At 51.5% G+C, this 23,524-nt stretch overlaps 2 protein-coding genes across 6 annotated transcripts in view; one reads left to right on the forward strand and one right to left on the reverse strand.

Annotated features, from left to right (window-relative positions):
• Window positions 1-7,044, forward strand: part of SLC19A1 (solute carrier family 19 member 1) — a 25,685-nt gene extending 18,641 nt beyond the window's left edge. For all 3 annotated transcript variants that reach the window (XM_006271278.4, XM_019492003.2, XM_014594288.3), the window contains exons 3-6: window positions 1,147-1,903; window positions 3,395-3,587; window positions 4,184-4,325; window positions 5,041-7,044. In XM_006271278.4, coding sequence (XP_006271340.1) covers window positions 1,147-1,903; window positions 3,395-3,587; window positions 4,184-4,325; window positions 5,041-5,229 — 1,281 coding nt within the window. In that variant the 3' untranslated portion in view covers window positions 5,230-7,044. The remainder of the gene's footprint in view (window positions 1-1,146; window positions 1,904-3,394; window positions 3,588-4,183; window positions 4,326-5,040) is intronic.
• COL18A1 (collagen type XVIII alpha 1 chain) overlaps window positions 6,843-23,524 on the reverse strand; it is a 97,143-nt gene continuing 80,461 nt past the window's right edge. For all 3 annotated transcript variants that reach the window (XM_006271279.4, XM_059727214.1, XM_019492001.2), the window contains 13 exons: window positions 22,403-22,477; window positions 21,493-21,535; window positions 19,707-19,769; window positions 17,209-17,252; window positions 16,492-16,620; window positions 15,822-15,966; window positions 15,484-15,560; window positions 14,877-15,005; window positions 13,295-13,330; window positions 12,649-12,942; window positions 11,184-11,381; window positions 10,188-10,303; window positions 6,843-9,964 (listed from right to left, as the gene is read on the reverse strand). In XM_006271279.4, coding sequence (XP_006271341.1) covers window positions 9,751-9,964; window positions 10,188-10,303; window positions 11,184-11,381; window positions 12,649-12,942; window positions 13,295-13,330; window positions 14,877-15,005; window positions 15,484-15,560; window positions 15,822-15,966; window positions 16,492-16,620; window positions 17,209-17,252; window positions 19,707-19,769; window positions 21,493-21,535; window positions 22,403-22,477 — 1,563 coding nt within the window. In that variant the 3' untranslated portion in view covers window positions 6,843-9,750. The remainder of the gene's footprint in view (window positions 9,965-10,187; window positions 10,304-11,183; window positions 11,382-12,648; window positions 12,943-13,294; window positions 13,331-14,876; window positions 15,006-15,483; window positions 15,561-15,821; window positions 15,967-16,491; window positions 16,621-17,208; window positions 17,253-19,706; window positions 19,770-21,492; window positions 21,536-22,402; window positions 22,478-23,524) is intronic.

A 23,524-nucleotide genomic window follows, 5' to 3' on the forward strand; every position in this document is an offset into this window, starting at 1 on the left:
GTGCAGGGTTCTTTGGGGCCCCGGAGCAACCTGTACCTGATGAGCAGGGAAAGTGCTTGGGCCTTCCTGACTGCCAAACTGGGGCAGAGTGGCAGGAGCCTGGCTGGAAGGCCATGACCTTTGCTCACATCCCCATGCAGAGAGGGAGTCTGGTACTTTCTCTGGGGCCATTGCTGTCAAGGATGATGGCAGTGCTGGGAGGCAGAGGCTTGATCTGGTGGTGGTAGGCAGAGAGGGAGGTGTGCTAATGGCCTACTATAGAGACAGGCAGGTAGTGCAGAAGGTATGGGGCTCCCCAGAGCTTTTGGCATGAGCTGAGCCATCCCATCACTGCCCCAGAGCCACTGTGTTGCTCTGCCCTATGGGGAGTGCTGTCTTGCTGTCCCTCCTGTCTTCTTCCTGCTGCCAGAGTCTGAAGGAGGTGGGGAAGCTGGGGGGTGTGGTGTGTGAGCTGGGCTGTGAAGTATTTGTGTCCCCAGGGACTGGCCCCGGCTTTTCAGGTCTGACTGGTGTTTTCAGGCTGTCTTTGTAGTCAGCACCACATCAGTCTTCATTTTCAGGCCGACAAGGTGTGTTCTGTCTGTTGGTGCCTTGGATTTCAAGTACAGTAGCTCCCTGACAACCATTTGGGCAGATAATTAATACTTATTCCCAGACTGCCAAGCTCCTGCATCAGTCAGCAGTTGCTGCTGCCTTGATCCCATATGATGTGTGCTCTATAGACAGCCCAGAGCTCATGCTCTAGCCCTTTGGCTGGGCTGTATAGCACCATTGTGCATGGTGTGGTGTGGTGCTCTTTATTCAGAAGACATTGCTATGTTTTGGTCCTGGAATGGATGGTAAGAAGCATCCTGGGTTCCAGGTGTAGTAGCAGGAGCACGTCAGTTGAGAGCAGTACTCAGGAGGGTGCAGGATGAACCCATCCAAGGACTGGGGATGCTGAAGGTGAGGTAGTTAAACAGTTCCCACCAGCCTGACCTTTGGCCATGGCTCAGCAACCTAAAGGAGGAGTGCCACCTCCAGAGCTTGCCCCCGAATGCCAGCACCTCTGTGCTCACAGTAATAAGGGCTGTGCTCACAGTGCTCCCCTCCCCTGTGCCTCTGCAGCATGATGGCTGCTCTCTTGCTGACTTGGTTGCCTTGCAGGTGACTAATGAGATCACTCCAGTCCTATCGTATTCCTACATGGTTGTGCTGGTGCCCATCTTCCTGCTGACAGACTATCTGCGCTACAAGCCGGTGCTGATGCTCCAGAGTCTGAGCTACATCTCCATTTGGCTGATCCTGATCTTCGGCACCAGCATCCTCGCCATGCAATTCATGGAGTTATTCTATAGCATCACCATGGCAGCCCGCGTGGCCTATTCTTCTTACATTTTCTCTCTGGTCACCCCGTCACTCTATCAGCGCATGGCTAGCTACTCCAGGTCTGCTGTGTTGATGGGTGTCTTCACCAGCTCAGTGCTTGGGCAGCTGTGTGTCACGGTTGGTGGTGTGCCCTTCATTACACTGAACTATATCTCCCTGGGCTTCACGGTGTTCGGGCTCTTCATAACACTGTTCCTGGAGCGGCCTAGGCGGAGTCTCTTCTTCAACAGGGCTGAGCCAGTGTGCAATGGCACTTCTCCTTCGGAGCTGGACAAGATGCACCCAGATAACTACAAGCACACCACATGCCTGCCTTCCCGCTGGCGTGATGCTGCCCTCTGCCGCATGCTGCGGGAGCTGAGGACCATTGTCCGGCAGCCCCAGCTGCGGCTTTGGTCATTCTGGTGGATATTCAACTCTGCCGGCTACTACCTGATGCTGTATTACGTGCAGATTTTGTGGGAGGTTGTTTATCCAGCCAAAGATAACCGGAAAGTCTACAATGGCGGGGTGGATGCTGCCTCAACATTACTTGGTACGTACACCTCTTGGCTTCCAGGCTTTTCTGTTGTCCTTCTCCTGCTCCAAGCAACAGCAGGTTGTCTCCATCTGAGCTACCTGAAGTGCAGTCCATCAGCAGAAGAGTTGTCTTTGGAGGGGCCTGTGGGGAGGGCATTGGGAAGTGCATCCCCAAGTGGCCAGTCCTGCCCTGGGCTCTAATCCCTCAGGAATCTGTTGCAGCAGCCTCCCTGTGCTCTGACAAAGCCCAGAAGCCCAGATTAGTTCCCATCTGGACAGAAGCCTGGCTTCCTTTCCTGAGCCATTGCACCAAGTGTCACAACTCAGCACTGCAGCAGACCCACCTCCGACAGGTCTCAGATCTGAATGGCAGAGGTGAGGCCCTAGGAGCAGTGGCAGAGTGAGGGCCTTCCCCTGGGAGAAGAGTGGTTTAAGAATGGCACAGTTCAGCTTCCCCTGGTCCTTTCTGAATTGATTCAAGCAAAGCTGAAATGAGCCTCATTTTAAACCTGTTTCTGTCATAATCATATAGTTGTAGTCATGGGCACCTGTCAGCCCATGGATCTGGATAGTCATACAAGGGCTTTGCACCAGGTTAAGTAGGTGGCTTTGAAATCCTCCCCTGTAGTGAAACAAGTGCCACTATCCTGCACTAAGATGAAAGATCCCAGCAGTGTGGCAGCTCACACAGCCTGCACCCGGGTCACATTAGCCCCCGTTTGCAGGAACACTAAACTCCCTGTTCCATTTCATTGGGCAGTTTGAGAGATCTCTAGCTCCTTGCATTCGACCAGACTGGACATGCCCAGTAGCTTGGGGCCTATGCTGCCATGCACCACAGTCAGTAACTCAACCCCATCTGTTGTCAGGGTTTGGGGATCATTTTGTGGGGAGGTGTAGCTGACCTGAGCCAGGCACAGTGGCAGGCAGGAAGAAGCACTTATCTGAGGAAGAGTCCTCTGCCACTACACCTCTATCCAGGGATTCTTTGAGGGGAAAGCTGCTGGCTTCGTAGTCTTTGTGGCTCTTGACTCTTGGTAATCATGTTGCCAGGCTGGACTCAGCAGGCTTTTGCCCTGAAAGTGCCTGCAAGAGAGTCAGCAAGCAGCTCAGCATTTGTCCTGCCTCCACTGTCAAAGGCTGTTGCCTGCAGCTGCCAGCTAAACACAGTTACATTTTAAAGGCAGAGCTTGGTGGCCCTGCCATGGTAACCCCTGAATAGGGCAGGGTTGCTAGGTGAGACCCATTACAAATGTACCTTGACATTGTGCTTTTAAGGGCAGAGAGCTGCTTATGCTGCAGGATAAGCTGGTTATACTAGTGCACAGTGGTGCATTTTGGCTGCTGTTTGAGCCAGGCTGTGTTATCTCTGGCTCTCTGCTAGTGACTCCAGCATTGGTTATCCTTTGAAACACCCCAGGGCAAAGGGTAGGGCTAGGCAAGACACTCAGCAGTCAGGTGCCACTGTGTCTGGGCAGTGCAGCATTACTCTGCCTTGTCTTCCTAGGTGCCATTGCATCCTTTGCTGCTGGCTTTGTGAAGATCCGCTGGAAGCTGTGGTCGGAGCTGGTGATTGGGACTGTGACAGCAGTCCAGGCAGGGCTTCTTCTGCTGATGACCTCCACCAGTAACATCTGGCTGTGCTATGTAGCATATGTGCTGTTCAGGGGCTCCTATCAGTTCCTGGTTCCCTTAGCAATGTGAGTACCTCCTGCTTGGAGATTTCTGCTCTGGCCATCGTAGGCTGGCTCCCCTGACTGGTAACATGGGCACAGTTGCATTATCCTGGCTGCAACTGGTTTTGGTTAGCATGTAAGCATCTTAAATGCTGCCTGAAGGGCAGTCTTGGAGTACAGAGAGAGAGCACTCGAGCCATACTTAGGGACTTGGCCTCCTGGGAAAAGGCAGGGCTGAAACAGCAAGTACAGACCAGGTTTTCCAACAGAGCACTCTATATTTAAACCAGGGGGGTGCTGTTAGCATCACATGTTCCGTGTTAGCATCAGTGCCAGGAAGGCTGGCTGGTGCAGGGGGTGAGCATCAGTCCCTTTACGTACCAGGGGGAACAGTTTCCACTTACGCGGTCAGACAGGTGTGAGCCTAGCCCTCCAGCAAATCAGAAGGGGCTCAGTACTCAGAACAGAAAATGGGATATTCCAGGGCGCTTCACTAGGCCATGCAGCCTCAGCTTGGCCAGGGTGAAAGTTGGTGAGTATTTTTATGAGAGCTCCTTTGCCTGAATCAGCTGAATTAATGTTCTGCCCCCTCCCCCCCATCTCTCTGTCTCTCGTACAAGATCCCAGATTGCCACCTCCCTCTCCAAGGAGCTCTGTGCCCTTGTGTTTGGCATCAACACCTTCTTTGCCACCATTCTGAAGACCATTATAACCATTATCATAGCAGACAAGAGAGGCCTGGGCCTGTCCGTGCATCCTCAGGTAAGGGCACAGTGTCAGAGGGGCACTGTCTGTAGGAGCTGGGTGGGGAAGAACAGGCTCGTGGCTGCTAGGTGGGCGTACTTGAGCTAGATGGAACAGCCAAGCCTTGAACCCCGGAGGTAGGCTGCTTTGTAGCTGGGCAGGCAAAAGGAAAGCAGGTCAGTCGGAGCATGGGACTTGAGGGGAGGGGAGGTTGTGGCTAACTGCCCTGCATTGCCCAGCCTGCTTACTCCTGAGCTTTGCTTATAGAGAGCTGAGGCCAGGCTGGTTATCCTGCTTCCCCTGTGGCCATTGCTTGTAGTCACACAGCCACCCCCTGAATGGGAGCATGTAGCTGTGGGCCAGGTAAACTAGCTGAAACCCTTGGGCCCCAGGCTTGGCTCCTGCCTGCTCATCCCCAGTGCTGTGGCAACTCTCATAAGCAGCATCCTATCCCTTCCCTTGCCCATTTGCTTCCAGAGCTGACATTCACCTGTGCTTGGCCTCTTTGCACAGGGATATTTGGGCAGAGCATGTGCTAGGCCCTGTCAGCCATATTTGAGGCTTTGCTTCTGGGACAGATTGCAGGGAGGGGAAGTAGGGGCAGAGTTCAGCCAGGGCATCCTGTAGCAAAGCAAGCAAGGGCAGGGGAGGGTATTGGTGGCCAACCTGTGCCTTTGAGCCCAGGATCTTGTGCTACATCCCATCCCCTCTGCTCTCTCTTCCTGTCCCGCAGTTCTATGTGTACTTTGCCTACTTCACGCTGCTGGCAGTGCTGTACCTAACAGCAGCAGTGTATGTGAGCATCCAGCACAGATGGTGCAAGAAGCCCCAGGAGCCAGCATTGGCTAAGGAGCTATGCAAGCCTCTGGATGAGGTGCCAGTGAAGGAGAAGACCTCAGATCTGAGCAGCGTGGAAGCCTGAGAGAACAAAAGGGGAGGGGCCTGCCTGTATGTGCCCTGCCCTAACTGTTGCCCCAGGGAACCATGTGGGCCCCACCAAGATCTTTGTCTTCCTCTGAACATCAGCACCCAGCAGGAACATGAGGACCAGAGAGGCCTGGGTGATCGTGAATGCCCTGCATAGGCTGCACCTGCACAGAGCCCACAGCCTGATCACCATGGGCTGTCTCCAGGGCTGCCTGCATTTGCTCCACACCTCAGTGCTGGCTGACACTGCTGTACAGAGTGAAGGTTTAAAAACAGCTGTTGGTAACAGAGCTGTTTCCAACTGAACCAGCTGGGCTGCCCAGAGCTGGTTCAGGCAACCGCCTGCTGGGTAGAGGGAGCTTTCCTGATTTTTGCACCAGTGGACAGACAGACACGCATGCAGCGTCTCCCCCTCCCTGTCACATGCTGCTCATTCAGTGTGATCAGCCCCACACCCCCAGATGATTATTTCAGTTTCAGCCAGTGCTGTTTTGTTGGAATGACACCGGCACAGGGATTTACTATAAGCCTTAAGCAGTCATGCTCACAAGCTCCTCTCCCCAGCACCACAAGTGCTAGAAACGCTTCTTTTTTTACTTTTCCCTTAACATGTATAAATCCCCTGGGCTGCCTTAGCCTGATCCAAGTGCTAGAGGGCAAGAGGGGCCTATAGCCACACATCACCTGGGGTGAGAATTGCAGTAAAGTGGCAAGTTGCCCTTGCAGGCCTGGCTGTTTTTGTAGGTAGCTGGTGGTGTGAGTGCACACGAGTGCTGAGGGCTGGTGTCTTGCTGGAAAGGCAGCACTGACCCAGACCCTCCCATTGCTGGCTGCTCTGTGGTGTGAGTGCAAGAGCCTGGTGCTGTTTGTTGAACCTGGTCAGAATGAGGGGCTCACAAGGCCCTGTGATCCCAGGTTGGCCCTGGCCAGGTATGGGATTGTTGGACAGGCACAATCCTTTCCACCTGTGTGAGTAGCTGCTGTAATTAATCCCTTTGCGCAGGGGTTGGCAATCTTTTTCTCTGAGTCAGAGCTTGCAACCTGGCCCCATGCTGTGGGCTGCAGATCTGATTTTTCCCTCTGTCCTTACCTTGCTGCAGATACCCAGCCCCTCTGTAGGGAGGGTAAGCAGATATGAAGGCATGTGAGAGCAGCAGGGAGAGCTACAGAAGGGAATGTGTTAGACTTTTGCAGGCTGGATCTGGTGCATAAGCCACTAGGTTCTGGTCCAGGAGCTCATAGTTTTTCCTTCCTGGTCTGTCTCTTTAGGTAAGACTGAGAGGCAGTGCCACCTTGAGTGTGGTACAGCTCTTTATGTCACAAAGAGACTAGAGTCTCTTGGTTGGCTTCCCATGCCCCCTTCCCCAAGCCCCAATTCAAGCCCCAGGCAGGAAAGCCCTTGCAGTCAAATTGCATAAAGTGACTTGGAGACCCCCCAGGCGGGAGATCCTGAGATGCCAGGACCCCACTGTAGCAAGGGGAACTCTATCAGCCCTGGGCCTACCCCCATTTATATCCTTAGCGGAGGGGAGGTGTCACCCCACCCAGGGTCCATCCACAACTATGAGAGATGGTGTGGTACCAACAGCAATTTCAGTGTACACAGAGTAAAAGAGGATACTTTCCTTTATTCAGTGCCTTTAGAAAATGGTTTATAGAACACAACTGACAAAAATATAAAGATCCACAGGCTTTAAATTGCATTAATTACATAAAATACAGTAGACAATGAGAAATAGAAATTGTGTGACTTGCACAACTTTTATGGTAATAATTTCAATACAATAATAAAAAGCTAGTTAAAAATTTAGCACCTCAGATTTTCAAAACTGATTTAAACAATCTTTTAGACATTAGTGCTCAACAAGTACATATATAACATGAAAGTGTGTTCAAGGTTTCTGGCTTTGAAGGGGAGCATTTTCCCAGCTCTGGTGCTAACACAAGATGCCCAGACACAGTGGCCAACTCAGTCAGTCACACGCATGCACGCACACATGCACGTTAACTGTGGGATTCAGTGCCCTGTGCTGCTGAATGGAAATCAGGATGTGTTCTCTACCCAAATCCCCCATACAGGTCATAACCCATAATATTCTCTTGTCCTTTTCTGCTCCTAAGTACCCTACAAGTTGCTCGTTAATCTGATCACTTAAACTTACCAAACAAATGGCCTCTCCAGCCCAATGCTAAGGAATCAGATGAGGAAACTATATGCAGGTTTGGGAGTAGCCTGTTCCTGCACTGATATGAAATCTCCCATTGCTCTTAATAATCCCCTCATAACAAAGGCACAGACTGCCCGGGATATGGCATGTCCCTACCAGAGCACTGACAGCACAGGCGGACCCTGGCTTAGCAGGTATCTGACTGGAAGCCATGTGTAGGCCTTTTGGGAGCAATTCTTACACTAGCATTAGAAGAACAGTGCAGTGCATCCTGCCTGTGCAGACACAGCAAACAGGTGCGTGCCTCTTGAGCAAGAAAATCAGGCCCTGCAACAGGGCATGTAGCCACCAGCTCCAGTACACTTGGATTCTGGAATTAGAGCTCAGATGGGATAGGGAGCAGCACCTGCCCTAGAGACTATGTCTTCAACTACCAAGACAACTGTGCTCAGGACAGCAGGTAGGGGCTAGGAGAAAGGATCCAGAGCCCCTAGCTATGGGACAAACCACCAGAGAGCAGATTTTATCTGGATGCTGCTAGACTTGGAAACCTCCCTCTTGTGGAACAAGGGGATGGAATGGATGGAGAAAGGAAAGCATGAAGGAAAAAAAAAAAAAAAAGACCTCCACTCCTTCCCATCAGCAACAGCTGACTTAAGTCTAGGAGGGCTGGAATAAAGAGGCCCAAGACCAGGAGGCAACTGCTCTGGAAAAGTAAAAAACAGATCCTCCCTCTCACCTTGCTGTCCAGCCAGCTGCCATGGGAAACTGGACACAAGCCATAAGACTCCCCTCAAGAATCCTAGCAACTCAGTGTCTAGTAACAACAATGCACCAAGACACAAAAAGCGTTGGGAATGATGTGTGGCTCTGTACCTACTTCTGATATGCCCTCACCTCACGGTGAGAACTTTTACCATCATGACCCGTGGCAAGCTGTTAGGGCATCAGAACGCACAACCAGGCTCTGGGACCCAAGAACACAAGCGAAAGCGCTTCTGAAATGGTCTGGGTCAGAATGAAATGAGTCAAAGGAGCAGGGCCTTCAGGGCTGAGACTGAACAGGAATGAGTGGCGAAAGCATTAGGCCAGGACCTTGGCTGATGCAATTTAAAAAAGGCCAGGTCTGCCCAACAGGCCCTAATGTCTGGGCATCCTCCTACACTGGGGAGGGAACAAAGTGCCTTTCTTCACAATGAAATTATTCTGCCTTGGAAAGAAAAGCCCTGGGTTAGGTCAGTGACAGGGCACCCCTGACAGCTTAGAAGTGCTATGGAAGAGGAGCATCTTCTTAACTCACAGCAGGGGCAGAAAGGCTTACAAACTAGGTAGACCCAGCAGAATCCAGGAAGTTGGTGACCCCCATGCAAGTGGAGAGGAACCTGGGCACGTCCAGCCAGGAACTGGTTATTCATACCTAAAGCTGGGCCAGGGAAGTGGGGAATAAGCAACAGGTGAGGCAGTTGGCTTCTTCAGGCAAAGTTGAGGAGAAAGCTAACCTACAGGCCCAACCCAAGCAGACGGAAGCTCTCTCATGGGGGGACTGCCTGGTCCTGGTGGTTTCCACCCAGGGACACACACACACACATGCAGGTTGGATATTTGGTCTCCTCATGGGACCTTCTGCACATGCTAAGAGCTACTCTGTTCACACAACTGCCTTCACCAGGATGCGCTGCCAACAACACCAAGGCCCAAGGATCACCATGAACCAGTCTAGCACAGCCTCATTACCGAGGTGCTCTGCTTGTTGCTTCAGCTCCTAACAAGAGAGACCAAGGCCAGAGAGCCCCACAAAGTGGGGAGCTGCAGTGTGAGGAGTGGCTAAGCAGCCACTTTCCAATCAGGCCTCTTATTATAATGAAGAACATCTTGCTGATTTCCAAAAACTCAATGAAGGGCATTGTCGGTATGCACTCCTGTGGGCAACACTGGGCCCCTCCCTGTAAAAAGCATCCTAAGCAAGGTAACAAATAGGGAAACAAGGGGGAGTTTATGCAAGAATATAACTCAAGTGGTTAAATATTAGGGGAATTAAGAGAGAAGAAGAAACAAGAACATGGCACATAGACAAACATGAGGAGTTTGCCATGTCCAGCAAGCCTACCGGGCCACTCCTCTGGCAACCATATCAGCCCGCAGTGCACAAGCCCTGTGTCAGAGTGCGGCTGCTGAGAAGAGACACCACAGTGAGCGCCTGGTTGGCGTTTAAAACTATCACAACACTCTTTGGCTTTATATCTGGGAATCGATGCATGAAGGCAGAAGCTGTGCAGGGGAGCCGGCTGCCCCTCCAGCCCTTGACAGATGTGTTCAGGTCCCCTCCTCCCAGCATTTCGTGCCCAGGGTTATTTTTTGGAAGAGGTCATGAAGCTGTTCTCAATGCACAGGACGATGAAGGCATTCTGACAGCTGCTTGCCTTCTGCTCCAGAAGCTTGCCTGAGCTCAGAGAGGAAGCCTGCCCTGTCACCACGCTGCTGTCAGTCCTCCACGTCTCACAATAGTTCTCGGTCAGCCGACGACCCTTGGAGTCAGAGCCATGCCACACGCTCTTCTGAGGCCTGAAACACAGTGAAATGCCATGCTGCTGTATCCACACAGGGCATGGGTGAGGCTGGCATCTTGCGGTATGTTGCGAGGCCCTTTCACCCACTTGGCACTCTTGACATGTCCAGGCCACCTGCAGCTGCAGGTGTCCACAGCATAGCAGGAACTCCCCCTGCCAGCTACACTATACACATCTGCCCAGAGCTACAGGCCCAAAGACAGCGCTGTTTCACTTACCAAGTGGAGTCTCTCAGGATATCCTTTCCATTAAAGGAGAGGATGTGAGTAGCGGCTCGGAGCTGCGCCTCCGTGCCTGAAAACAGGGACTCCCAGTTATTGAACAGCACTTCATCCTGGGGAAGAGAAGAGCCAGTCATCAGCAGTGCAACAATAAAAAAGTTGAGGTATGGTTACATCTCTGTGGCCCAGCCCATACCCACTGCATTGAGGGCTTTCCTTTTCAATCTGTCTGTCCATGCACTTACAGCTTGTCCACTTCAGGCTTGGCACTGATCATGCCAAGGGTTGTCCCCATGGAGAAGTTAGCCTAGAACCAGAAAGGGTACAAGCACAAGCTGCTCTTTAATAGCTGTCCATGAAGGCAAACAGCTGATCCAGAATAAGTATGGCCTTCCTGCATTACTGTATACCAACCAACAAAGGAGGACTGCCCTTCCATCAGCTCGTGCACTCAGTCTTGAGCAGTGCCAAATGTAGTATTGCCTATGAAGTGCTGAGCACCCTCTTTCCCATGTACCTACATGGGCACTTAGTACTGTGCAGGAGATGCCAAGTGTCTGGCCTAATCAGACCCTACTGCCCAAGGTGACCCGGCTAAGTGGAGGGAGTTGCCCAAAGATGGCAGCGGTCAGTTGCTGTAGTCATAAGGGGCAAAAGTTATCACATGTCTGTGCCCATCCCTCACCAACACGAGCCTTCTGCTTAAAAAAGGCCCACATTCAAACCCTGACTCAATCCCAGATAAAACGGAGCTGGGCTCCCAGGCGGTGTCCAAACAGGTACACACTGACTTGGCAAAACTGATCCCATTTTGGCAGGACTGCTGGCTGGCCCTAGAGCAGCGCACTGCCTGCTGGTATGGCTAGCCTGGGAGCCTCTGCAGCTCATTCCTCAGGCCACTGCTCCTGGTGTTTTCTCCACTAGCATTAGGACGCTGAGATAAAGGGGCCTGAACGCTGCCCTCCCTCCACAAAGGCTGAGCTGCATGCCTACCCTGAGGTTGACAATGGGCACCGAGCTCCGGTCAGCCCTGCGCACAATGCTGTACAGGTCCTGCAGCCGGGAGGAGAGGAAGGCTCGGAAGGTGCCTGTCAGTCCGACCTCCCTGGCTTGCTGGAAGCACTGGAAGTCAGCTCCACGGATGCCGCGCATGCTGCCACTCAAGGGGGTGTTCAGAGCCACGAGGTGGAGCTGGAAAAACAACACAGATGAAGGGGCCCTATAGATGCTGGCTAACATGCTCCAGCTGGAGACTATAGTCCCCATACCACAGAGACACAGCAGAAGCAGACACCAAGTCCCCTGCTCCTTCATGAGAGCACTCTGCCCCTTCAAGTAATGTGTGCCAGTGGGAGCCAAATGTAAGCTCCAAACACAGCAGTCACTTACTGTGAAGCCACTGGCAGCACCCTGTGGGAGGCAGGGACCCACCCAGCACCAGCAGCTGTCAGTAGAAGGCAGGAATACCTGGCTTAACTCACAGACAACTATGTCCTGGATGCCCACCCCCATCCTTCCCACTACCTCCCACTGCTCAGGCACTGACTAGTAGCCCACTAGAGCCACCCCACAGAGCAGGGGGTTCACACACTTCTTTGGACAGGAGCCTGTAGGAGATCCATCCTGGCTGCCTGCCTCACAGACTGCACAAGCTGGCAGGGACCACAAGTCCACGTGCCAAGCCTGGTGTTTAGCACGCCTGGGAGAGGAGGTGCACACTGGGATGTGGGGTAAGACGCACAGGCTGGTGCACACTGGGATTCACACTGGGATGTGGGGTAAGATGCAAGCTAGCTCTAGCCAGTGCCCTCAGCTCCTTAGCTTCTGGGCTGCAATGTCAGGCTGTTTTACACCCTGGGGGTCCAGTTCCTGCCCTATCATTTCTTTATAACCCAACCTAGATCTCTGACAGTTTGTGGCCAGTGATTTCACCCTAGAGCTGCTTGTGTGACAGTAACAGGCTGGCAGATGGCTGAGGGTACTAAGCCCTCAGTCCTGCCTCTAATGCTCAGAGTATTACACTTCTGGACACTGCTGATGCAGGGTCAGGACATTTCCTGGGAACAGGGCCCAGAAAGGTCCTCTGCAGGGTGTCTTGCTGCTGCCTGTGCTGAAGACTCACAGACGACTGGTAGGGGAGGCACAGGGGGGCACGTGCCCCCCCCTCCCCGAGATTGGCCCCTGACTCAGCACCACTCAGGACAGGGCAGTTTTTTTGCCGCGCGGGACAGCGGCGTTGGGGGGGGCACTAAGCCACAGCACAAAAGCATAGGAGTGGATATGGGGCTTTTGGCCCACCCCTGGGCCTACCCACAAATTGTGCCCCCCAGACTCAGGAGGCACCAGTCACCCTTGGCTGAAGTCAGACCCACCCGTGAGCAGAAGAGTGCTGGGAGCAACAAGGAGCACTCTAAGATCTGACCTCCCTGTGAGGTGCCCAAGCTCAGAAGGTACTCACAGCAGGCTGGAAGTCATGGTGTGTGTGCATGGCAGAGGGGGTGTCCTCTGGCCGGCGGTTTGGATAGAAGTCATGCAGATTCTCCTGCTGGTGCTGTGCTCCCTGGTGGATGGAGGGCTGCTTGGGCAGGCGGTGGTGGTTAGCAATGATGTCGTCTCCTCCCCAGGGCCGCACCGTGGCGTAAGTGTTGTAATCGCGGTGCGGGTGCACGGGTACATGTGGCTGTGACCCAGAAGAGGGAGAGCTGCCACGTGCAAAGTGGATGCTGGGCGGCTTGTCGTACACCTCGTTGTCCTGGGTCAGGAGAAACAGAGACACTCAGCTGGGCTTTCTTTCTGGGCACAGGGAGCAATCAGTGATCCATGCCTCTAGCAGATGGCTCTGTGGACCTGGGGCGTAATCCAGGACCCTGACTCCACTGCCACTAGGGGCTTCTCTGGCTGGTGCAAAGCCAAGCTGGCTCTGCACATGCTCACTCCAGGGCTGGCAAGAGTGTACGCTGGTTGCCGACTGCCCAGGTTCAGCACTATGGCAAGGCAGCTGTACTGTTTCCAGGGGTTTGGGTAACCCTGCAGGCCCTGGGCTGGGCTGGGCTTTGCTGTGCTGTGGAGATGTACCATAGGAGGAGGGGAAAGGGTTCACTTACCAGCGCAGTGCTGGAGATCACAGTGTGATCTTCAAGCTGAAACAAAGCAAGGTCAGTCACACTAGAGCACAAACACTGAGAACAGACCCATGGCAGGTGACATGCTCCAGCTCCCCTCAGACAAGACATTTCCCCACCCCTGAACTTCAAGTCCACCTGGCTAAGCCCAGACTTTACTTCAGGTATGGCAGGTGTCTCAGAGATTTCAATGGGGCCACTTGTGTGAAAGTGCATGTGTATGGGGTGGGGCAGGGGGGAGAAAAAGGTTCCCTGAGCCAGAAGACAAGGCAGAAGCTGAAAACACCAACTCAGCAGGCAGCATGTGGGCCAAGGAACAAACCTATGCAGGGTGAAAGCAGGGAGCCTGAACTGAACTGACTGAGAAAAGCCTTGCTGAGATGCATCCTAAATACTGGATTCACCTCATGGACTAATTAATTCCACGGCAGATCCAGGGAAGGAGCGGGGGCAGGAGGCTTCCTTCCTGCCAACTACTCCATCAAGTGGCACTTCAATTCTGTTCCTAATCCACCTTGCCCTCACATGCTAGAACAGTGGCTCCCAACCTTGGGTCACAGGGGGTCTACTCCTCGCTCTGCCCCTCCCGCCTGTGGGGCTCTCCTGGCACATGGTCCATGCGGCTCTTGCTGCTGCTGCCCCCCACAATCCCAGCCCAGCCTGGGCTTTGCTAGCATCGCTGAGCATGAGTGAGTCGGCAGGGGGGTGGGGGTCCAACCCAGATTTAGGGTCACAGCAAAAAAGGTTGGGAGCCACTGCGCTGAAAGATGCCCCCACAGTTGCAATCTTGATCTATACTGACTGTTCTGGGAGCAACGTTGTGCTACCATCAGCCAGGCTCCTCATGAGAGCCGCACATGAACAAGGAAACAAATGTCAGAGGCTGTTGTCATTTGCTCAGCTAGAGCCCATGTCAAGCTACAGATCTGAGGCAGGATCTCTTCCCTAGGAGCAACAGCACAATGGAGACTAGCAGCTTTCTGATGCATCTGGGGAGCTGGTAGTGCCCACAGTATATGACACATTCATCACCACTTAGAACTCTACAAATTTCAACTCATCTTCAGCTCAGAGAGGAGAGCAAAGGAAGCATCAGACCATAACCTGCACCTGGATCTGCTGATATGGTCCCAACTGTAAGGCAGAGGCTGTACTAGCTGATCAGGTTGTAAGGCTTGAGTCTTAGGCCTGTGTCCTGAAGACATGACAGACATTCAGTAGCATGCATGGCAAGCAGCTTTGTGCCCTCTGACAGGGCTGTTCACAGCACCAAAAGTTCAGCCCATGCCAAAGAGTTCTGCAGGCCTGGGACTCACGCTGGCAGCTGCCAGTGTACAGGTCTATTAGTCTTCAGTGATGGGAATGCCTGGGGCATCCTTGTGATTCTCGTGGATAGGTGTGGTGGTCAGCATATGAGCAGAACTCAAACTGTAACAGCTCTATAAATGCCAGAGCCCAGCCAGCCACGTGCACAGGCAACTTGATTCCATCCCACTTCAGTGTGCCCACAAATGCCATTGTCAGGGGAGTTTTCCCAGATAGGCCAGATCCACCCCGTACTTACCAGGATTCTCCGGAAGCCATTTCGCACACGGACATACAGCTCTTCTCTGTCCACTATGAAGACAAGCCACCCCTCAGGCACCTCATGGGCTGTGCTCAGCATGGCCTGATACGACGGCAGGATCTTCAGCTATTGGAATACACAACAGGCAGTGTGGAGAAAGCTTTCCCTGCCAAAGAAGAGCACACTGCCCAACCTGCATGCAGCCGTATGCCAGGCCCAACTAGCACTGGACAAAGGCACATAAATCTTGATACCATGCCAGGTGCCCATCTTCTCCATGACCTGGTAAGCTTACCTTTCAGCTCACTCTGTCAACCCCTCACCATCTTACTGCTTATTCCTACTAAGCCTGCTGGACCCAGAGTCCTCTTAAGGGGTGTTGCTTCTCACATAGGACCCTGGCTCTGCATTTGGCTAGGTTTGCTTCTTCCACAGGCCAGGGCTGCTAGGACTCTTTCCTGAAGCTCACTGCCTTGGTTTTGGGCTTCCCATTGCACCTCCATCCACCCCTCCACCGTATAACCCTGGGAATTACAGATGCACAGGCAGGCCCCTGCTCCACAGCATGCACAACACCATTCTCTCCTCCACATCCCCATCTTACCCCAGAGGAAGCAGATGTCCCACTGGTGCCTGGAGGTCCCGGAGGCCCTGGTGGGCCAGGAGGGCCAACCACGTTGGCTGGAAGAAAAAACAGACTAAGACTCAAGGGTGCTTCAGTGTACTCAGGACCCTTTCAGGCCATGCTCGTAGGTGGGCAGGGGGAAGAGTGGAGGAAGAGGGAGTGTATGAGGTACAGGGACACCAGATCAGGCCGGAGGAGCAGAAAGGAGGCATGAGAAATGAATATCAGGCTGCCAAAGAACTGAGGGCAAGGAAACAAATCCTGGGCAAAGGAAACACCAAGTGAACTGTGAGCTGAGATCCTCAGCAAATACTCACTTTGTCTGTGGGGTCCTGGGAAGGAGGGGGGCCCAGGGGGACCAGGGGGGCCAGGAGGGCCCTGTCGTCCCTCATACCCAATGCCAGGAGGTCCCTGAGGTCCCGGGGGGCCAGGTGGGCCAACAATGCTGTCTCCCTTGGGACCCTACGGGTGTATAAGAGTCTTCTTCAGACTAAATGCACAGCCTGCCCCGACCCAGAACACCTGTCCTAGCCCCTCCTGCAGCTCTGTGTCACCAACACACCCTCACCCCAATCCCTCCACCAGGGATTGCACGCTCTGCCTCCCATCTGCACATGCTGCACCTCCAAGGGATTGGCATTAAGCTTACTGACCCCACTTCTTCCCTCCCACTTCAGCTGGGGAGAGGGAAGAGCACTACCATTCTCTGACGGAAGGGAACCTCAGGGCACTTTCTCACTCAGACTGTCCAGCTGGCCCTGTGGCCATTGCTGCCTGGCTGAGAAATTCTCCTTAGTCCTCCATCCCCACACCTTCCTGAAATTCCCCCTTCAGTGCACCCCCAACCCCCTACTCCCAGGGTGGTGATAATGCTGGGCTACCTGCCAACATCCCACTCCATCCCAGGGCCTCCTTGATGCTCAGAGCACATGAGGCGCATATGCTCAGGAATGAGCCCCACACCCAGTGCCATCAGGGGCATCTTACCGGAAGACCAGGGTAGCCCTGGGGACCAGGAAGACCTGGCTGTCCAACGCCTGGTCCATATAGTGTTCCCCCACCAGGCTCGCCTTTTTCGCCTTTTAAGCCGGAGTCCCCTTGCTCTCCTTTTTCACCCTAAGGAAGGCAGTTATCATTACTGCAGCCTGTCCATATACCAAACACCTGACACACAGATCACATCCAACCCAAACCTGAGTATAGCAGCATGCTGAATTCCTCCCCGCAGATTAACCCTGTCACTTTTGACTGAACAGACCAGGATCTAACAAAGCTCACAGGCTTGACAGACTTGCACTGTGATGCATGGCCTGGGGCACTGTGTAGTCCCTGCCACTGCTTGTGGCTGTAGGGAGCTGATCCACTCTGAGCATATCAGCCCCAGATGTGGTACTGCCACTCCTCTTAGGGCATTTGATTCAGGCAGGACAATTTGACATCTGTGTGCTGTGGAAGTTTGGATTCCTATGCCATGGAAGCTATAATCTGCTTTTCAGTGTGAATGGTCACATGGCTCTTCAGCCACTGCACTAAAGACTCCCACAGTCTGCAGTGACAGTTGCAGATGGGCAACACATAACCCCAAACTCCTTCCAGCACCATACCCACTTCATGCTGGTGCCTGCTGCTAGTGCTACCACACACAAGAATCCCACTGACCGCAGAGAAACAGCAGGATTCAGCCCTACTGGAACATGTACCTACCCGAAAAGCGGCACCAAATCGGCTGAGGTCATAAGGGAACTGGCCTGTGAACAAACAGGGGATACTGTCAGAGTGGGTAGTACACACTCCCCAATGAGGCTCCCTTATATTGTGTCTCAAACACTTCTCTTAGCTTCATCACCATCTGGCATTTCTGTCTCACCTCACTGGGGCGGGGGGCAACTTGAGTCCCACACACTAAAGTTAACAGGATTCAGAACTGTGGGTCCCGAGTCAACTAGGGAGAGAAATCAGCTCTGCTCCATAAGTTCATGTTGTACCACAGCAAATAAACCCAGAGCACAACTCTGTGTTAATTCTGTGTTTGTAGAATACAACGTTGCATAGCAAATGATTATGGGAAGCAAATCACACGCCTCCCATTTGCTACACATCCATATATATATACACACCTGCAAAAGTGCATCTAAACACATGTGTAAATCCTATGTTAAAAGAACACTATTAAGGTTGCAAAAGTCAGGAAGTGCCAGAATTCAGGTTACTTGTACAGCCTTGAACTGCACCCCCCTGTATTCATTATGAGACAACCCTTAATTATACAGTTGCATCCTATTGTTTTCCCAGTATCCTTGCCTCATTCAGTGTACTGCACAGACAGTGCTCACTGAAAAGGCTTCTATTTAATGTTGTGCTGATTCCTCCCTGTTAAATGTGTCCCCAGTGCTGTATTGTTCTGCCCCCTGTCCAAAGCCTGGTCTGAAGACAGAATGATTAATCAGCTCCTGGCCTGTTTTTCCATGCTGTTTATTACTATATTATCTCAGTGTTTCACAGCTGTTAATGAATTTATCTTCAAAACACTCCTGCGAGGCAAGATGGTTGTATCATTTCCATGCTCCAGCTGGCACACTGAAGCACAGGGAGATTAAGGTCAAAGGTATCCACTAATTGATTCTGGTACCCAGTTTGAAAAATCAGGTCCTAGATTTCTCAGAGCATATAGCATTATATAGTAATAGATATGTTCAGAGCACAGTTTCCAGTGACAGCCATGGTAGCTGTGAGAGCTCAGCACTTCTGCAAATCAGACATCAACATCTCAAGTCAGAGACCAGAAAGTGAATGCAAAATACATGATTGCCTGGGAAAAGTCTGCTTTAAGAGATCTGCCTGGCATCACACATGGAAGTCTGTGGCAGAGGCAGGGGTAGACTCCAGTGCAGCTTTCCAGTGCCTTAACCATGAAACTCTTCTTTCCCATCCTGTAATTCCTTATTTCACTGCCCACCTTGCAACCTTTCCAGTGAATGAGGCTGGGAGGCAGGCACTAGTACTCCTCACTGTGTCCGCAGCTACAACGTATGCAGGAGCACATACATGCACACAGGTATCTCTAGGCAATGAGGAGTGAGGGACCTGTGGAGACCAAGCAGTCAGCTCTGCAAATCCTTTGGGGTGAATCTTGCTGTGTGGATGCATATGGGTGCAGCTAAGTCCCATTGGGTTTAATCCCTTCAAGAAGGGCTGGATCATCTCTTAAGTAGGAGGACATCTCTGCCCAGGGGCTAGGCTGGGAAATCTGGCAGCCCAGAAGTTACTTGGTTTTCATGGTTTGGGATCACCCACCGTGTAACACTCCCTTAGGGAGAAAAGCCATAGATGCTGCTGCCTTACGTTACTGTATGTGAAGAGAAACCTGGCAATCAGTAGGCCCCAAATAAAGGGTTGATTTGTCTAGCTAGGACCCTTGTGAGCTCTCTATGCCCACACAATGTCTGGCATTGCCCATAAGATGTGACCCAGAGGTTACAGGGCAGTCTGACACTCTGGTGGTGTGAGTCTGGCTGTGCATGAATGATTCTGTAGCAGCAGCAGCATGCTTCAACCGTGTCCCAACCTGGAGAGGAGGGAATGAGGAGTCTCTCCTCACTGCACTGGACCCTGCCCAGGGGCCCACTGCAACACAGATGGGTGAGAAGCTAGCTGTTGTATGAGCAATGGAAAAAGGGATACTCCTGACTGGCTAAGCCAACCCAAGTCAGCCAACCAAGGACATCCAAAGGGGCTGATAAAAACACATGCAGCTGGCTGCTAAGTTAAGGTAGAGCACAGCCAGACACAATCTCTTCTCTCCCTTGTGCCATGTATGGCCACTTGCAGGGCACAGAAGCAGTCTGCAATACCTTTTTTTGAGTGTGGATGCCAGAGTGAGACAATGCAGGGCAAAGAGACCCAGTGGCTGCATGGCATGGTGTCCCTCACTGCCAGCAGGTGTCAGTGACATCTGACATCTTCCTGAACATGAACATCCCCTCCAGCTTGCATTGGCTATGCCCAGCCAGTCCTTCTGAAACTGGCAAACAAGCTGCTCTTTGCAGTGACACACACACACACACACACACACACACACACACACACACACACACACCCCCCCCACATCTAGCCACCAGGCAGGATCCTGCTTCCTGTAGCCTTGGTTCAGCCTAGGACAGACAGGAAGTCAGAGATCTGTCCACTGCAAGAAGCTCACTTACCTGGGGGCCCTGGGGCACCTGTGTCTCCTTTCTCACCCTTGTGTCCTGGGACACCCTGGTAACCTGCCAAAGAAAGCACTGACACTGTCTTCACAGGCTTGGACATCAAACAAAGTGTGGAGAAGACAGACTGGGGCTATGGCAACATCTAGTGGCAAAAAGTGAAAATGACCGTTTTCTCTGCACCCACCTTACCCCAGTATTCTCTTCTCACCAGCACAGCAGAAGATGGGGAAGACCTACAGGCAAATGATGACTTTCCTAACAGCAGATAATGTATGTTCAAATGTGTTTTTTAAAACCAATGGAACCTATATTCTTTTGTGAACCCAGCCAGTCACAGGTGTGAGGGATTTTATGGCTCCTGCCATGCTCTTAAAACCATAAAGCAATGAGGTAGCTAATGTGCCTATCACTCAGTGATAAATAGCAGAGGAAGAGGTAGAGTATTCCATCCATAGGACACTCTCCCTTCAGTGCTGAGAGGAACAGCTTGCTAAAGGGTAAAGCTATCCTTGAATATAAGGGCTGACTTGAGGTTAAAATCAGGTAGGGACAAAGACTTGTATCCTGGGATCATAGAGACCTACATTGCAAGTGCCACTTTAAGTCCCACTTAAAGTATCTGTGAAGTACTGAGATAACACTTTGTACCCAGGACAATTGTGGCTAATGCAAGTTAAATGCCATTCAAGCTTTGTGTATAAATGACAGTCCAACACCTGTTTTTATGCAAGTCTGGACAATCAGACCCAGGATAAACCCAATGTCTGTTTTTACCCAGAGAGGACATAGATAACCTCTGTGTATGTCAGGCTCTTTTGCACCTTTGGGAAAATACATGTGCTCTGGGAGTAGAGTGGGTACGCTTTAATTAGAGAGGCTCCAAGAGTTGCTCTAATTAAAAGCACCTGAAGCATCACACGCATCAGCATCCTTGTGCTGAAAAATGGCGATGGGGATACTTTAACTTTAGTTGAAATGCCCCCACCACCATTTTTTAGCATGGGAACGCTGACACACAACACTAGAGTCTGCTGGAGTGCAGTAATTACTGTGCTTGATTAATCAAGTCTGCTCTGATACACTGTAATTACAGTACGTCAAAGCAGCCTCTCTCCACATGTATAGCTGAGGTTCCCAAAAGACAGCTGAAGGTCTCTTTACTACACAAAAGGAATAATCCTCCAGCAGGAAATAAGTAGCAAGTGCTACACAGCTCTCAAAACAGCAGACTATTCTTGCCCCAAGAATTTTGCAGAGCAGTGTTAGCCAGGATGCAGAGAAGAGCTCAAAAGAAAGCAAAAAGGGCAGGTGGAGCAGGAAGATGATAGGGCTTTGCAGGGAGTAGCTGGCGGAAAATTTTCACCTTGTTGAAAACCCAGTCTATTATCATAATTTTCCATGAACTTTTTGTAACATATTGTCATTTTCCATGAACATTTTCAAAATCTTTTGATTGAAAATGTTCATGGAATGAATCCTGAACAATGAAAATATTCATGGAAAGTGACATAACAACACATTCACTCATTCAGGTTTTACCGTAGTTAGCTGTAGCCCATCACTGTAAAATCCAGATAAAGATTAAATTTAAGAGAATAAGTCATTCCAAATAACATCTTGATTTTACCTCTCCTGACTGGGACTTTCTAAAATCCCACCCCTTTCCTTCTGGCTAAGTCTCCCAAAGTCATTCAAGTCAGTGCTCTAATTACTGGCTCACTGGCAAAATCAAGACTCCATTCCTCTTTCACTACTCTTCCAAGTACTAGTATATTCTTACCTGGCAAGCCAGGAGGTCCGGGAGGGCCTGACTCAGTAAATGCCTGAAAACACAAAAATAACAGAGCTTTAAAAACAAGAAAGGCCTATGACACATTCTGTCCAGGCAGAGCTGCAGAGCCATCGACTAGCACATGCTACAGTCAGGGTCTCCCCAGCAATGTGTTGATGCAGTGGGGTGCTCTCTGCCCACACATACAGCTCACTCTATTATCTTTGTTTCCCAATGTAGAATGAGCTCCTGTATTAAACGTGCATCTCATTAATGACTCCACATTCATCATGACTTGGTGCCAAGTTATATCCTCCATTTGTGATGGTCCAAAAGTTGGATCAAGATGCCCTCATGCTGGACAGTGGGTGCTGTCAGCTGGCCTTTTGAAACCAGCAGGCTCTAGTAAAAAGATGCTGTCAGCCAGGAGCACCTCCTCCCCCCTTACCAGTTCATCTGCTTTGTTCAGAAATTGAGGGGATCACAGGCCCTGCTCTCCACACCTTGGTGGACACAAAAGTTTCCAGGTGTCTAACTAGCACTTGCTAAAAGGCACTTGTCCTCCACCTAGTCCTATATGGAGGATATGTGGATGACTGCTCTGGAGAGCTGTATTAGTATCTTATACACAGTCCTTTGACTGGATAATACCTTGAGCTATTGAGTCATTAACCCAAAGTGCACCATATCATAAAATCAGATAGTGGCACTGTCTTTGTTGGTCACCATTTTCTATTATTCTAACGCTGGACACCAGCTCCTGTGAAAGGGGCTCACACGGGTCAATCAAAATGCCCTCTATGTTGCTGAAATTGGGGAGTAAATGGGGCAAGGAGATGCCTTTAAGGTTTCTTGTCCTGGTCATTATATGTATCCAAACTGCAGCATGGAGCGATGAAGTGTAAGGATGGTTACTTACATTACCGTCATAGATGGGCACTATGCTGCCAGGAGAGCCTGGAGGGCCTGGGGGACCTGGGGGACCTGGAAGACCCTGCAGAGAGGGAAGAATTGATTTGTTTTGAGAAGCCTGGTCTGCCATGCAATCAGCCTAATGAAGCATGCATTATAGGAGGGGCTGGGACATGACAACACAGCTGTACTCTTTTTTGCAGAGTTATCTGTGACCCCCTTGCTACAAGAACACTGCAGGCAGGAGGGACACTGCATGCAATACAGCTCTTCACCTGCATCCATATTCCCAAATGTGGCCTCTATTTCTCTGGATCAGTTTGAGATGGTCCAAGACCTGGTTTTCAAAGCTGAATACCTATCACCCCAGCTGAGGCCAGCAGGAACTGCAGGTGCCCAGCCCCTGTAAGACTGAGGATTTGGTTGTCTAGGGATGGCACCTAAATCAATTAAGTACTCTACATTAGTGAAAACTGATGGTCACAGAGCCTTCCGTCCAATGGTGCTAAGGAACTAAACCACTGAACTTCAGTGGAGGAAAAGGGGTTTGTTCAGGCAAGGGAGGAAAATTTGTATTTCCCAGAGAGATCAGCAAGTTGCTGAGGTACAGAGTTGGAGGCCACCTATTCTTGACTCCCTGCAGTAGAAGGAGCGACCAAAGCCTGAAAGGATCAGAGTGGGAGTGGAACAGTGAATGTGTGAACACCAATACCCTGAATCTAGCCTGGGCAGCTTTATCCTCTTTCACTGAAGGGTGAGTTGCCACTGCTAGCTTTCCTTTAGTGTGGGGTAAGAGTGTGTTCATGGGCAGTTAGCAGAGAGAGGCTGAGGATCATAAATCTCCACCCTCACCCTGTGGTACCTTGGTTTTTATGCCCAAGCTCTGATTTCAGTCTGACACAGGGGCAGGAACTAGCAGCGGCGACATATAGGGGGTGCACACAGGTGCACGTGCACCTATATGAGCTCCCCGCTTACTGCCTCCAGCAACGCCATGCCCCACAACCGCTGAGGGCAAGCGTCATTCATGGGAACTAGGAATGGGTGGGACATGACTGTGCTACCCTTGTGGGGGTTGAGCAAAGTAGAGTGGAGCATGGTGGGATGCACCAGATTGGGCTTGTGGGAG

Source organism: Alligator mississippiensis, chromosome 4 (assembly GCF_030867095.1).
Source record: "Alligator mississippiensis isolate rAllMis1 chromosome 4, rAllMis1, whole genome shotgun sequence".
Classification (NCBI taxonomy): Eukaryota; Metazoa; Chordata; order Crocodylia; family Alligatoridae; genus Alligator; species Alligator mississippiensis.